We start from the raw sequence: 16311 nt of genomic DNA on the forward strand, positions 1-16311 counted from the left end.
GATAATATCTGAGACTTCTCTTGGTGGCCTGCTTGATTTCTTCTTTTCCAACAATGGAGGTGATTTTTGAGCTGCAGGGAGGAAATCCATTCTCCATTGAAGTGGGTTTCTTGACACTGTCCTAGAGAGATACAAAAATACCAAGCCATACCCATATCAAAGCAAACCCTTATCTTCAATGGCAATGTCCTCCAAGACAACCACAATGTTGAGCAATGTGAAATCCTCCAAAACTCACACATTCAGCTCAATATTGTTTCTCCTGAACGCAATAAAGCCATTGTTGAGATTGACAACTTATCTATGCCCAAGAAAATCCAGGTCTACATAAAGCCCCCAACGTCCAAATTTCATGTCCCTCTAAAAATGGACGTAAACGACACCATTGGACGGTTAAAGGAAAAGATAAAAGAAATGGAAGCTGTATCTATTGATCAGTTGGTAATTCATTCCAACGGTATTGAATTACAAGACGACCATAAGTCTTTACGTGATTATGAGTTTTTGAACAATTCAAAAATTGATGTTAGTTTTAAAGGGCCGAAGAAGTTAAACCTAACAGTGCTGACAAGGTGTGGGACGAAGAGGATTCCGGTCGAGGTGAATGAGTCGGCTAATGTTGGGGAGCTGAGGAAGGAGCTGGAGAAATTGCAGAAGATGATACTTTTTCCTCTTCCACCTGAGGGTTATTTTTTCATTTACAAGCAGGCTGTGATGGATGACGATATGTCGTTTCGGTGGCACAATGTTAGGCAAGGTGATACCATAGAGATACTCAATGGGACTGTAACATCGATGGCGCCAGACAACTCATCGCATGCAAGGTGAATGGGAAATTACGGTCAGGTCCTTTACAATATATACTGATAAGATTAATTAGTTAATTTCTTATGTATATGTGCCGAATGCCAACCAGATTGATGAACAAGAAAGAAATAGGACACTGATTGGCAGATTGTGATTTGAAAGACATTCAGCATAATAACTTTCTCTAATTTTTTTGATTTCCTATGTAGAAGATTCCCATCTTTGGGTTACCTTTGACGTCAAGTATTTTCATATTTATTATATTTTCCCTTTTGTTTTATTTCCTTTCTTAGAATATTTCTACCTTTTGTATCTTTAGGGTTTCACTATAAATTTGGATAAGTTGTATTAGAATAATGAGATTTTTCCATTAACAATATTATCAGTTTGCTTTATCAATGTGCGTGTTTATTTTGTGTATTAAGAATATAGTTTCTCTTTCATGTCTATCGTTTTCGCTGTGTCAATTCCGGTCAAGGTGAATGCATAGGATAATGTTGGGTTGCTGAGAAAGGAGCTGCAGAAGTTGCAATAGGGGCTACATTTTCATCTTGCACGAGGGTCATTTTTTCTTTTACGAGCAGAATGCAATGGATGACGATAGGTCGTTTTGGTGGCATCATGTTGGGCAAGGTGATACCATAAAGATATCCAATGGGACTGTCACTAGCGGTTCATGATTATATGTTTTTGTTCCAATGATATGTGCTAGAATTACTTATAGATTAAATTTTAAGAGTCTAAGTGGGTAGATGCTTGGAAAGTCGACGAAAATGTACATAACCAATCCAATTAATTTCATATGTGCTGAAAACCTGAAGTAATCAACTAGCTAGATATTTTTCAAAGTGATACTACTTTTCGCACTCATTTGTTACACATATTTTAGTATTTCAAAGTGATACTACTTTTCGAACATAACGTAGTAGTGAATGAACTTCTTGGTTTCTCCTATGGAAGCTCACATTTGAACTAGAGTCTGAACCACAGTCAATTCTATAAGTCTGTTTTGTCCAGCTTGTTCAAAGGATCGTTCGAACAAAACATCTTCAGTTCACCCAAAATTACAAATTTAATTGATTTTACCATTCAACCTATTTGGACACCAATTTTACATATTTGAACTCGATTAGGAAACGTTAGAATTATCTTCTCCTACATTGTAAAGTACTTGTAAATGTTATTGCCATTTCGAGTGTCCATTATTGTTAATTATCATATTGAATTATTTTCCTCACATATTTCTTATGGAAAATTAATACTGATGGGTGGTGTAATTAAGCTCACACCATTAGGCATGATTTTCAACGTAATGCTTACATAAAGAAACACTAAATTAAATCACAAGTACTTCTTGACCCCGCAATGCATGAGAGGTGTTTTACCTATTGAATAATGCTACATATTACACAATCATTTCATCACATTTCACTGGGCTAATGCGGTAGTGCACATCAATTATTGTATAAACCTTTTTTAAAAAATAAAAAAATAAATTGTTCATGAACACTACCACATCAGTCAAATGGAATTGATGTGTATTATATGGATTATTGTCCACAACAATTAGCTGCTCAAATTGCTAGAAAAATCATTTGGCACATATGCCTAAGTAGGTGGACTGACAGCCCAAAATTTATTTGGATAGATGAGTTCCGAGCTCTCTCGCATCAGTTGTCCAATTTCTATTCCCGTTTCTTGTATGATGTACGGAGTAGCTAGCTATTGGAGTGTGTGACTGCCAAAGGAGCAAGACTGATTGAACTAATCCAACTATTCAATTATGATTAGGGCCTTGTGTATAAAGAACAAGACCCTCTACAATTGATTGTCCAAAAGAGTGTAATTCAAACCGTCATCACACAAAGAGGGCTAGATGGGGTTAAAGGTCGTAGCCAATTGCAAGGGATCCTTATCCGTGTAAACTATGCTAAATCTGCTCATACAAATTCTGCGATGATAAAATATTTTTGACCAAAATAATGTAATCTTGAAAATTTATTGCAGGGTTTTGTTCGTATTTGCTCACTGGGGCATATTGTCATGAATAGTTGATTTTTACAACAGTTAAACAGTATTTGTGTGAAGTTAGCCGCAACGCCCATTTAATTAATCGGCCCCTTTTATAAATTATTATTTTGCTTTCATTGTGAGTTAATTTTTTGCTGCTCATGTTGGAAGTTGGGATGAAATTTTCATGAATTCAACAAACTAAAAGCATTGTAACTACGTACCCCATGCATCCTTATAGCATGAATTTTAATCAGTAGTTTAAAAGATGGTCCTCATAGTCTTCTCCGTATTGAGACTTGACAGATTGATAATATCCGAGACTTGTCTAACTATATATGGAGCCTGATCAGAATTCTACTGTATGCAGTTTTTATTCTTGCACTCCATGAACTTGACTTTATAAACATTCTATTTAACACTTGATTTCCTGATTCTTAATTATTAACCTTTTTTTGTTTTTTTAATGCTTTTGAGTGTGCTTGAATATATAATCTTACGCTAAAATTATTTATCTGGTTGGTGTTTGGCAGACGATGGTGATCACCATTTTCCACTTAGGTGTGTCGTATCCTCTGGAGATTCCACGTGCAGCAAGAATTGTTGAAGTGAAAATGGAGATAGCAGAGAAAATATTAGATATGCTACCGGCGAAGATGGATCTGGCCTATAATGCAGTGTGGCTAAGACGCAATGAACTGACTTTGCTGGATTATCAAATTCCTTCCGGGGCTAAACTTGTTCTCTACAAGAACTTTCGTGTTTGGATCAGGTTTGACCCTTACCGGCGGTATAGCTTAATGGTGAACGATGACACTACGGTGGGGGACTTGAAAGAGATGTTCCACGCAAATTCTGGCCTTCCTATCATGAGATCAAATCTCCAATATCCGAAAGATCATGATCTTAATGAAGGTTGTTTTCTGTGGAGTTACGGAATTATTGATGAATCAGAAATATATATTGATCATTTCTGAAATACATATATCGAGTATGATATATATATATATATCATACTCGGTGGCACAGCTGCCGGAATTTTGGTTCAAGGGTCAATTTCAAAATAAAGTTGAATAAAAATTGATGAAAAATAAAGAATATTACTTATGAATCATCGTTGTTGTTCATAATCTACAATATAATAGAATTTGATTGGAGCTCTCAAATTATTGTCGTTCTTCATAATCTCAACTAACAACAATTATATATATTTCATACAATTAAAATACAAAAATTATATATATTCCTAAGTAATTAATTTTAAAAAGCAATTTAAATATAAAAGTTCAATCAATATAGAAGTTTGATCACATACCTCTGATCATTCTCGATCTCCAAGCTAAGTTAACTGATGATTTAAATTGTTGAAAGCTTGAAATAAGAAGAACCAAAGAAATACTGCAAGAAGATTATGTTTGTACCTAAACCGGTGTCTCGGAACAAAGATTTCTATTTTTTATGTTTTTTAAAACAAAAACATTAACAAACAACTCAAAACACAATTATTTTAACCTTTATATTTTATCAAATTAAACACTTTTTTTTTTTTAATTAAAAAAAAAATCCCCAAAATACATAATTAACAAATATCAAACATACCCTATATGGTGCTTAAGTCATGCCAACTGCATGTGTTAGAACTATTTGCTCACTATGCATGAAAATTGTAAGAAGAACAATATTTGCATGAAATCAGCGGCATGAAACCCAATCAATTGCCTCCCCCTGATACTTTTGATTTTATTTAATTTGTTCAGATCATGTTAGAAGTAATTGGGACAAAATTTGCATGAAGGGAATATATTCATGCAAATAACATTGTCACTAAAACACCTTTATGGCATGCATATTAATTTTATATATATGGCATTTCTCTAGTTAAACTAAGGTGTCACTAATTTTCAATTCTTCTCCTTCTGATACAACGTACACTATATATGGACCCTCAGACTTTTCCGGTAATGCATTCTTGCACTCCATAAATTTCATGTTACGAAAATGAATATGTAGCAGTTAATTTCCTTCTTATTTTGTTATTTTATTGCTATTTCCTTTCGTTCTTTCCTTTATCCATGCTTAATTTTAACTATATAATCTGCTAAAATTAATTTATTTACACAAAAAATGAATTAGTTGGTTTCTGGCAGACCATGACAATCACCGTTCACCGACTAGGTTATCCGTTTAAACTGAAGATTCCCGTTGCTGCAAAAATTGTTGATATTAAAATTCAGTTAGAGAAAATGATTGGTCTCTCACCAGATAAGATGGACTTGACCTATAACGAAGAGGTTCTACGAGATGAACTAACTGTGCTAGATTATCATATTACCCCTGAGACGACCCTCATTGCTTACCACAAAATCCTAATTTGGATCAAGGCGGATCCCATGCATCTGTGTAGCTTATTAGTCAGAGATGTTACGGTGGGGAAGGTGAAAGAAATACTTCATGCAGAGTTTGGGATTGACGTGGAAAACAAGAGACTCCAATTTCCACGAGGACATAATCTTGTTGATCGTTGTTATCTTTCTGCTTATAGAATTGATGAAGAATCTGAGTTATATCTTGTTTGACTTATTATAATGTGGTTATAGCATTATATAATATGAAATAATAATATTAGATATCAAGGCATGAAGCATGCATTAATTATTAATACTATAGGAAACGATATATTTGCTATGAAAATATTAAGAAGGTATAAGATGTAACTACGCTCTGAAACTGCATGTAACACGCATGTTATCTTCGTTTGATTTTCTAATATGTATTTGATGTTAATGGATGTAATATTGTAAGGTGATAATAATGATTTGGTGATTTGAATAGATGAACGAATTTTTAGAACAATGTATTGAATGGAATTGTATTGTATGAATGAATTGGATGATCTCATTTTTAGTAGTGATATGATCTAAGTATATGTTTTTAAGTTGAAAGCATATTTTGGTCGTAAAGTGTGAGAGATATAATATTCAAAAAATTATTTAATGTGTTTGTTATGATTAATTAAAAATAAGTTGAATTATTATCACACTTAAAAATTGAATGAAAAAATTTTATTAAAATTTATTTTGAGTAAATAAACTATTATGAATTAGTATAGTAAATTAAAACAAGGCGTTTTCCTATTATCCTATGAGCTTGGATGACTCGAAAATACCAATAAAAGAAAATTTAAAAGTTTTCAACGCAAGGCCCTTACCCGTTCCCAAAAGGATCCTCCCCATTTCAAAGGAAATGGAGAGAAAACCGGTTAAGCAAAAATAAGAAGACAAAAATAAAATAAAAATATCATTATATCCTCTTATTTATTTTTGCCTTCCATTCTTTTCATGCTTTCCTCTCATCTTTCACTTAAACTAAGGGTAGTTTTGAAAATTCACTCAAACCCTTGTCCCCTGGACCTCTTATGACTCAGGCCCATCACTCATTTTCCTTTCCCCTCAATCACGTGTGGCAGCCCACATTTGACATTTCTCTACTCCATGCATGTATTTTTCCGAAGTAATGCCCCCACGCATGGTTCAAGGAAAGAAAACCCATTCATTTTCCTCTCTTAGACGCGTTGGGCACATTATTCTGGTTTCACACCACGAAAACAAAAAGAAATGAAAGTCTTCGTCGCTCTCGACAAAACACTAGCCCACATTTGACATTTCTCTCCTCCATGCATGTATTTTTCCGAAGTAATGCCCCACGCATGGTTCAAGGAAAGAAAACTCATTCATTTTTCTCTCATAGAACATTCTTAGCAGACTCCCTATAAGGGAGTTTGTTCCCTATGTGTAAGAAATATATTCAAAAAATCTCAAAAAATGTCCCACAGCAGACTCTTTAAATGAACTTCAACCATGAGAACTGCTACAGTGGAACCCAAAGTATAGGATTCCACCATTACAATCTTTACTATTATTAAAATAAATAAATAAACATTTCTCTCTCTTCTCTACTCTCTCATTGGCCTTTCTCCTTTTTCCTCTTACAATTCGCTCTCCTCTCTCCTCTCATATATATATATATATATATATATAATATAATATAATTAAAAAAAAAAAAAAAACAAATATTTTAATGATATAGAAAATAATTAAGAGAAGCTATTGGAGTGTATTTTGACATAGGAAAGTAAAAAGTAGTTTAAATCCTTAAATGTAAGAAAAATGATGAGAAAGCTATTAAGAATGCTCTTAGACGCGTGGGCACATTATTCTGGTTTCACACCACGAAAACAAAAGAAAAACGAAAGTCTTCGTCGCTCTCGACAAACACTGGTCACACGTCAATTCTGTGTTATTTATACAGTGGAACCCAAAGTATAGGAATCCTATACAGTGGAACCCAAAGTATAGGATTCCACTATTACAATCTTTACTATTATTAAAATAAATAAATAAACATTTCTCTCTCTTCTCTACTCTCTCTTTGGCCTTTCTCCTTTTTCCTCTTACAATTCGCTCTCCTCTCTCCTCTCATATATATATATATATATATATATATATAAAATTAAAAAAAAAAACAAATATTTTAATGATATAGAAAATAATTAAGAGACGCTATTGGAATGTAATTTGACATAGGAAAGTAAAAAGTAATTTAAATCCTTAAATGTAAGAAAAATGATGAGAAAGCTATTAAGAATGCTCTTAGACGCGTGGGCACATTATTCTGGTTTCACACCACGAAAACAAAAGAAAAACGAAAGTTATCGTCGCTCTCGACAAACACTGGTCACACGTCAATTCTGTGTTATTTAATATTATTGTTTAACTTTTTTCGCCACATGTTTTGATGTTTGATGTGATATCTAGGTTTATGTTATGAGATGCTATTAGGCAAGTACAAATTATTGAAACAACTCTTCCTTATTTGCTTAGGCTATGTTTGGCAAAGGACCGACCAGTTCGTGCGTAAAAATTAAAAAAATTATTCTTAAAAACAATTTTAATATTTTTATTTTTTACATCACATCAATTACTTTTTATTACTATTTAAATAAAAAAATCACTACAAATAAATTTTTTTATTTTTTATACAAAACATTATTACTTTTTTTTCTCCTATCAATCAAATCTGGTACATGCAGTACTGTTTCACTCCCTTTTTCTATTTCATTGCTAAACACAGCCTTAGAAAAAGACAGGGCCGATCCTGGTGCCCACCCTCGACGCTTAAAACTTTCTCTTAGCATGATAAACAAATTTTTATGTCATTATTATGCTCTCTCTCTCTCTCAGCTATAATTATGCTCTCCATCCTCATGTTTCAGCCATATTATGCTTCTTAACAAGTTGAAATTTGAAAATTTTCAGAAAAAAAAAAAAAAAAAAAAAAGTTTCAATCTTTTAGAAAAATGAAACAAGGAAGATGATGAATAGTTCCAACTTCCAAACGTACCGTTTTGCAGTCTCGAGTTTGGTGAGAAATTTAAGTTATTTAACATAAAGTTAATAAAGTTATAATATTATGTAATGGATAAAAATAATAATATACATTATAGTATTATATAATGGACACAAAAAATAGAGAAATGCTCCGGTGCATTCTCCAAACCATCCACTCACCATCTATGTGTCTTAAGCATCCTGATGTTTTCCCAAAAAAAAAAAAAAACAAAGAAAGGACCAGCCGTGCAACTTTTTTTTTTTTTTTTTTTTTTGAAGAAAATTAAAAATAAAAATGAGAGTGGCCGGCTGCAACAGGCGTATGTACTTGTAGTTATCTGAGTTTGTGCGGAAGGTGCGCTCATCATTTGTCGCCCAAACGGAAGAAGGAAGGAAAGAACCAAAAATGAATTAGATAATCTTCAGTACTACTGTAGATGTGGATCCTGTATAATCAACTTATCAATATATAATATTCGAATTTCTCGATCTACAGATAGGAGTTCAACGGTTTTCATTGCCTATGAATAAAAAATGCCTGTAGAAATCTTTTTTTCAAAGATGTTTGAAGGGGCGGCCGCCCCTGCTCACCCTCCTTTATCCCCACCACTGGATAAATCATGTGCAAAGTATTCTGAGCGGAAGCTAGCGATCATAGAATTCTATGTAATTTTGACAGCAATTCTTTTATGCATTCTTGTAGTCTTGGGATCATGCAGGCGTCGAACCCACACGAAGGCGCTCAAATATTTGATATGGTCAGCTTATGTTCTGTCTACGTACCTCATCTCCTACACCATGGGCCAAATGCAGTCCACACCTTTCCGTAATGGCCTCTTCCCTGTTTGGGCCGTGTTTTTGGTTATTTTTCTTGGAAACGCTAATTCAATCTCTGCCTACAATCTTGAAGAAAACGAGAATCGGAAGACTTATAACTTTGTTGTTGTGGTTCAATGTTTCTGGATGATATATCTGATATATACGTATAGAAAGGAAACAGATAAATTTCAGCTAGCGCTCGAGTTACTCTATTTTTTGAGTATTTACAGGACAGGAGAAAGACTTAGGGCTTTGACTTTGGCTAGCAGATCATATGGTATGGTGAGAAGCTCCAAACTTGTGGCAGACTTCATGATCTATGAGCATCAGTTGAGCAACGAAGAGGAAGTAGATCCTACCTGCATGAAAGGCTACAACTATTTGGTGAATGGTGAAGAGGAGGGAAGCGTGAAAGTTGTCCCACCACTCTACCAAAAACAGTTGGAGATTACAGATGAAGTTATCACCATAAATAAGATATGGCAATGCCAAGGCCGGACAAGTCTTAAGCTCCACCGGGGATCCAGATGGGCGACTCAAAGACATTTGCCTCTCCTTTGCATTGTGTAAGCTTCTCCTTCGTAGATTTGCAGGATATTCCATGTTTGAAATCTCCCAGGCAAAGACGTGGAACTTGGTGCGAAATGGGCTACTTTCCAACGAAGGTGATCATGAGAGAGTATTCAGAGTAATCGAGGTAGAACTCGACTTTCTTTATGATTTCTTCTACACAAAATACCCTGTCCTCTTTGCTAAAGGAATTCCAATATTTTCAAAAAGTATGCAAATCATTTTTGTCATAGTTAGTTGTTGGTATTTTGTTGCAATCCTAGGAAGTTACCAAACACCCGACGGAGAATTGAACCTCGTTACAGAAAGTGGTCATAATGTTGATGCTCTAGTTACTAGAATAGTTATAATTGCAATCCTTTTTATGGAAGTTGTGCAATATTTCGGTATCATGTTCTCCGAATGGGCAAAGGTAAACTGGCTTTGCAGATATGTCAAGAAGCCCACGTGGCAGAGGAAGATATGGGTAGAGAAGATTATACAAATTTTATGCCACAAGAAATGGTTAAGACCTTGGGAAAGAAAACTTGGCCAATACTCTCTACTTGAATCCTTATATCATAATCCTTCCAAATTGCTATACAATCCTTGGACCATTTGCACTGGGTTCTTAGATAAGCCTATAAAAGGCCAGAAAGAAAGTAGCCGCATCAAATTGCCCGTGGAAGTGAAGAAAGCAATTGTACTTTCACTAAGGACCAATGGCCAGCGATTGAGTATTAATGGGGAGGCTTCTCTACAACGAAATGGGGTAGAGAATGAATTATCTTGGGCATGTCGACTTGAGACACAGACGCATGTTATTATGGTTTGGCATATAGCCACTAGTCTTTGTGAGATTGCAGCCAGGGAAGAAGCCCAAATACAAAGGGAAAGCGAACACTTCATTGTGGCAACGAGCTTGTCTAAGTATTGTGCCTACTTGGTGGCTTTTACCCCAAGACTTCTACCTGATCATGCTTACACAACAGAGACTATTTTTGACCAGGTTGTTGGTGAAGCCAGGGACCTTCTCAGGGGATTCAAAACCTTGACTACTAGGTACGGAAAGATGATGAGATTAGGCGAGGGCGATCCTGGGGAAACAATTATGAAGAGAAGTGCTGTTCTTGCAAAGCGTCTGATAGTAGGAATAGAAGACAATGAGCAGAGGTGGAAAATTCTGGCAGATTTCTGGGCAGATATGATGTTGTTTGTGGCTCCCTCGGATGATATAACTGCTCATGCGGAGTTTCTAGCTGAGGGAGGGGAGTTTGTGACTCACTTGTGGGCTTTACTTTCTCATGCAGGCATACTCAAGCGAGAGACAGCTCAGCATGTTTGACTAATGCATTTATGTGTGTTTTCTCAGCGCATGTATAATTAATGTTTATGCATTTGTAATTGTACGTGTATGTTGTAAGATAATGGATTGAGAAAAACAGTTTGTTGATGATCTGCATGCTGTCTTATAGAAGTAGATTTGAAGTTTGAATTACATGTATATTGTATCTATACAAGCTAATTAACGTAAAGATTCAGATAAGCAGTTGAGATAAGTTCATCAGATGTTGCGAACAGTCTATTGAGGAACAGTCCCTTTGTCATTATATATATATATATATCGAGAAGAACTTCTTTCTTTTTTTTTTTTTTTTTTTTTTTTTGACATGTTTGTTCAAGGGAAAAGAAATGAGAGAGAATGAATTAATAACCTCTGTTACATAAGTCGTAGTCCGAAATGATTGAGTTAGTCCTTAAAAACTATTAAAAGAGCTTTTGATTAATACCAATTGCGAGATGTTGATTATTACCAATAGAATAAAAGTGTACCTCGCAAAATGAGTTAATTTAATTTGTCTCTAATCCAAACCAATATCTCACAAACAAATATTATAAATGTTATTTAGTAAAAAAAAAAAATTATATTTACTTTAATTACAAGCATGCATTGCCTATTTTGTATTAATAATAGAGAGCCATTACTAATTGGATGGGCTATAAAACAGTACTACTTTTACGACCTCTAATAAAAATGTAATGAAAACACGAAAAACAAACCCATTCATCATTTTTATCATCTCCACTCTAACTAGGTTTCCACTATAAAGCTATGGCCATCAATTTTCTCACACTCTGCTGATTTGATTGCCCAGTCCATTGGCTAGCTTTACTTTGTGCACCCGATCACCAAGAGCCAAATAAAAAAGTGATTTAAATCAAGACAATTGGATATTGGGGTATGCTCCCTCATGGTCTTAATTAAGTTCGAATTCTGCTAAGTACTACTTCTCCTAGGGGTGGATAATGGGGTATGCTTCCTCATGGTCTCAAATTCGAACCGTACTGAGTACTACCTACTCCTTGGGTCAATCATTCAGGTCGAAGGCTTGCAACTTACCTGTCCAATAGAATGAGTGGTGCAGACTATTGGACCGAAGATAAGTCGATGGATCTGTCTGAGACCAGTGCACTTGCTAAGCCTACACCCGGTTGAAGGCCCACGGTCTGGCTGAGTCCAAGGCATTGTTTCGGGCACCGGATACCATGGAGACTATAAAAAAAGATTTACACCAAAATTTGATAAAAGTTATTCTCATTTAACTCTATTGCCCATGACTTAACCAGCAAAAATAAAAAACTCTATTGCCCATTTGCTCCCAAAGAGAGGAAAACGATCAGTCACGTATTCACACGACGGGCAATCTAAAAAGTAGCAACCGGTAACCGGCAACCGGTAACCGGCAACCGGCAAACCGGCAACCGGTGCAGCTACCAATCAACTCCGGTGGAGCCCTCATTGATTAATCAAAAGCCCACTTTGCAACCAAAAAAACCAAGCCTCATGGGCCCCACGACACTGACTTCGAGTCCCCTATGGCCCCTACCCCATAAAGAAAAGCCAAACATGACGGAGATACCTATGTGACTTCCGTCTCTCAAACGTAACTCCGTCAAAGTAACCGCTTTTTTTATTTTATATCTCAACTCCGTTAATATTTACATGGCTACCAAACCGACAACATCTTTATATAGCTCAACTCCGTTATGACTACGTTAACGGCCGGCGAATCGCACCAAAAAAGTTTCAACCACTCCAATTCAAAAAAGGAGGCTTCACACGTCAAAAAAAAAAAAAAAAAAAAAAAAAAGGAGGCTTCACGCCAACCCCAATTAATTCCAACCTTGCCGTGTAAAATAAGTGCATGACACCTCATACGAATGACGTGTCAGGAACTGATTGCACCTCTTGTCACGGGATCCTCCGTTTTCGTGTTCAAGTTGTATATCTCCTCCGCTATAAAAAAAGCCCCAAGCCCCTCTTGTTTTACACCGTTCTGATTGTGAATTTTGTGAAGCAAATTAAGCTTATTCAAACTCTCTCAAGGTATTCTTCTTTTTCTTTTCCCCTTAATTTTCTTTGTTCTTTTTAAATTCCTGTTTGGCTTGTAGCAAAGTTTTGGAATAGGTCAGAAAATTACTTCGATGTAGATTTTGATTTATCGGATCTAGAAAATTCATAACCGAAATTGAAGTAATATTGTTGATGTATTGTGGATCTGTAAGGATCAAACCGATGTTGAACTAAGATGTGCTAGATCTAGTAAGATCTAATTTCTACGAATTTACCGATTTTGCTCTTTGGTTCATATCTGAACCGACATATCACAAGAGATCTGTACTGAAATTTTCGAAAGTTTGTTATGTTCGTTTTTGAGCCCCTTATTAGCTGATAGATCACGTTATACATGTTACTAAAATAACAGAAAGATGTTAACAGATCACGGCAGATCTGTGCTGGAAATTTTAGAAATTTGTTATTTTTTCCTTTTAGCCCATTCTGATCAGATAGATCACAACAGATCTGTACTGAATATTCAGAAATTTGCTCATATTGTGTTTGAGCCATAGACTTGAGTTTTGCTAATATTTTCCAATTTTCTCACGCTTGTTGGATCTATATCTGGTCCAACACTTTACTTTTCAGGAATTTGCTAGTCTTTTATGTTTGATCCCATACTGAAATTTTCAGAAATTTGCCAAATTGTCTTTGGTCCTTGATAGTCGAATCTAATTTTGATACTTATAAAGGATTTTGCTAATTTCATTAATTCCTTCAAAAGGATAGCATAAAGAAACGACATCGTAGGCTTCGTAGCTCAAATCTCTGTTTCTGTATTCTCACAGATGCAAATCTTCGTTAAGACCCTCACTGGCAAGACCATCACTCTCGAGGTCGAGAGTTCAGACACCATCGACAACGTAAAGGCTAAGATCCAGGATAAGGAGGGAATTCCTCCGGACCAGCAGAGGCTGATCTTCGCCGGCAAGCAGCTCGAGGACGGCCGCACCCTAGCCGACTATAATATCCAGAAGGAGTCCACCCTCCACCTTGTGCTCCGCCTCCGCGGTGGAATGCAGATCTTCGTCAAGACCCTCACCGGCAAGACCATCACCTTGGAGGTCGAGAGCTCCGACACCATCGACAACGTGAAGGCCAAGATCCAGGACAAGGAGGGCATCCCACCGGACCAGCAGAGGCTTATCTTCGCCGGAAAGCAGCTAGAGGACGGTCGCACCCTTGCTGACTACAACATCCAGAAGGAGAGCACTCTCCATCTCGTCCTTAGGCTGAGGGGAGGTATGCAGATTTTTGTGAAGACCCTCACCGGCAAGACCATCACCCTGGAGGTGGAGAGCTCGGACACCATCGACAACGTGAAGGCCAAGATCCAGGACAAGGAGGGCATCCCACCAGACCAGCAGAGGCTTATCTTCGCTGGGAAGCAGCTAGAGGACGGCCGCACCCTCGCCGACTACAACATCCAGAAGGAGAGTACTCTCCATCTGGTGCTAAGGCTGAGGGGAGGCATGCAGATCTTCGTGAAGACCCTCACCGGCAAGACCATAACCCTGGAGGTGGAGAGCTCGGACACCATTGATAACGTGAAGGCCAAGATCCAGGACAAGGAAGGGATCCCACCAGACCAGCAGAGGTTGATCTTCGCCGGAAAGCAGCTGGAGGACGGTCGTACCTTGGCCGACTATAACATTCAGAAGGAGTCCACCCTTCACCTTGTGCTCCGTCTCCGTGGTGGGATGCAGATCTTTGTGAAGACCCTCACCGGCAAGACCATCACCCTGGAGGTAGAGAGCTCGGACACCATCGACAATGTGAAGGCTAAGATTCAGGACAAGGAGGGGATCCCACCGGACCAGCAGAGGCTAATCTTCGCTGGTAAGCAGCTTGAGGACGGCCGTACCCTTGCGGACTACAACATTCAGAAGGAGTCCACCCTTCACCTTGTCCTCCGTCTCCGTGGTGGTTTCTGATGGATTGGCGCTCAACCCACCCCCCCTTTTGGATTTAAAATAAATGTTTAATGTTAATGTTTAAGTTTCTCTTTTAAAAAACAATTATTATATATGCTAATGGCCTTGTGAGGCCTTTTAAATAAATTTGGTGTATGTATTTGTATTTCTGCTATATATTTGTGTTATGCGTGTTTATCATAGGCTTTGGCTTTGGTTGATAATACCCTAAAAATCATATATTTACAGTCCTAAATGTTCATTTCGATTAGAACTTTCATTTTAATTTAGAGAATAGTTTTCTTAGAAGTTTTCAATATGCATTTTGATGCGGTGGGTATAAATTCGGTAGGCAGGTGTTGATAGACATGAAGTGTGAAATAAGTTTTGGCTGGTGAGACCAAAAGCTAGTGCGTCTCTCGGTTCTCAAATTGCAGTAATTAATATCTTAAATTTCTCTTCCTTTATTACCCCACAGGGCCAAAGTCTTTCAACACCTAAAGAGAATTTTTTTTTTCTTTTTAATTTAAAAAAAGTAAGACTTTCTACAAAACTTTAAATGCCTTTATTAAAAAAAAAGGGCCTGGTTTGAGCCCATTTAGCTTGAAAGTTAAAAAAGAATGTTTGGTTTATTTAAAGTTGGGTTAGAAGTCTTTTCTTTTCTTAAAAAAAAATTATCTTCTATGAAAGTGTCTTTTAAAGCCGTTTAGTGTATGTAGAAAGCCGTACAAAAATCTTATTGAGTGTTTCCTGTTTGTAACCTCTATGTATTGGTATGGCTATACTATGATGCCTTCTAACGATCAAAAACCACCATTGTCACGCATCGTTTTAAGTTTATTCCACGCGTTTTTTTGAGAGATGGATATGAAGAAGAAATTCAAACCTTAGGGGTAAGTTGGTATGGTGAGTACCGCTGCGAATAAGAATATATGAAGGCAGAATGAAATTACCATTCATATTTATTAACACATGAATGACCAAAATTTTTAAATAGAATGAAAATATATTTCATCCAAATTTTTCAAAGAATAATGCTACACACATTCTTATTTCCTTACACCAATAAATGCCCCCCCAAAAAAAAAAAAGAATTGTAGAGAAGTGAGTATTTAGAAAAATAACCACACTTCAAAAAAGATAATACATGAATTGAACTCCTTTCTAGTTAGTGTCACCTCTAACAATTGTGCGAGAGTAGTGCGACGACCCCAGAGGTTCAGTTGGATCGACTACTCATGGTGGAAACTTAAATAAAAATTGATAAATAGTTTTTTTTTTTTTTTTTTTTTTAAAGGATATTTTCTTTAAAGCCATACATTTTTTAGATAAATAGTTATTTTTCCATTTTAGAGCTCAGAAATGGTTAGTCCATTCTTTGGTCTATTTCTGCAAGAATATCTTTTTCTTAATTTGTTCTACCACA

General features: G+C 36.3%; 2 protein-coding genes and 2 pseudogenes across 2 annotated transcripts; all 4 read left to right on the plus strand.

The window, feature by feature from the left end:
* Positions 1-53: 53 nt before the first annotated feature.
* Positions 54-1487, plus strand: LOC132168713 (ubiquitin domain-containing protein 7SL RNA1-like; annotated as a pseudogene).
* A 1866-nt stretch (positions 1488-3353) lies between these two features.
* LOC132170081 (polyubiquitin-like) lies at positions 3354-5393 on the plus strand. Its single transcript, XM_059580989.2, has 2 exons — positions 3354-3732; positions 4951-5393. Exons 1-2 carry the CDS (start codon positions 3354-3356, stop codon positions 5391-5393), a joined length of 822 nt encoding a protein of 273 aa, XP_059436972.2.
* A 3372-nt stretch (positions 5394-8765) lies between these two features.
* LOC132170082 (uncharacterized) lies at positions 8766-10936 on the plus strand (annotated as a pseudogene).
* Positions 10937-12854: 1918 nt separating this feature from the next.
* Positions 12855-15060, plus strand: LOC132170469 (polyubiquitin). The gene is made up of 2 exons (XM_059581460.2): positions 12855-12960; positions 13761-15060. The coding sequence occupies exon 2, from the start codon at positions 13761-13763 to the stop codon at positions 14904-14906; it is 1146 nt and encodes a 381-aa protein (XP_059437443.1). The 5' UTR covers positions 12855-12960; the 3' UTR covers positions 14907-15060.
* The last annotated feature ends 1251 nt before the right edge of the window (positions 15061-16311 follow it).

Source organism: Corylus avellana, chromosome 1, assembly GCF_965113065.1.
Source record: "Corylus avellana chromosome 1, dhCorAvel1.hap1.2, whole genome shotgun sequence".
Lineage (NCBI taxonomy): Eukaryota > Viridiplantae > Streptophyta > Magnoliopsida > Fagales > Betulaceae > Corylus > Corylus avellana.

Coding starts and splice junctions, on each gene's coding strand:
- LOC132170081 (XM_059580989.2), top strand. CDS start 3,354: ATGGTGATCACCATTTTCCACTTAGGTGTGTCGTATCCTCTGGAGATT. Junction 3,733..4,950: donor AGATCATGATCTTAATGAAG/GTTGTTTTCTGT, acceptor AAAATGAATTAG/TTGGTTTCTGGCAGACCATG.
- LOC132170469 (XM_059581460.2), top strand. CDS start 13,761: ATGCAAATCTTCGTTAAGACCCTCACTGGCAAGACCATCACTCTCGAG.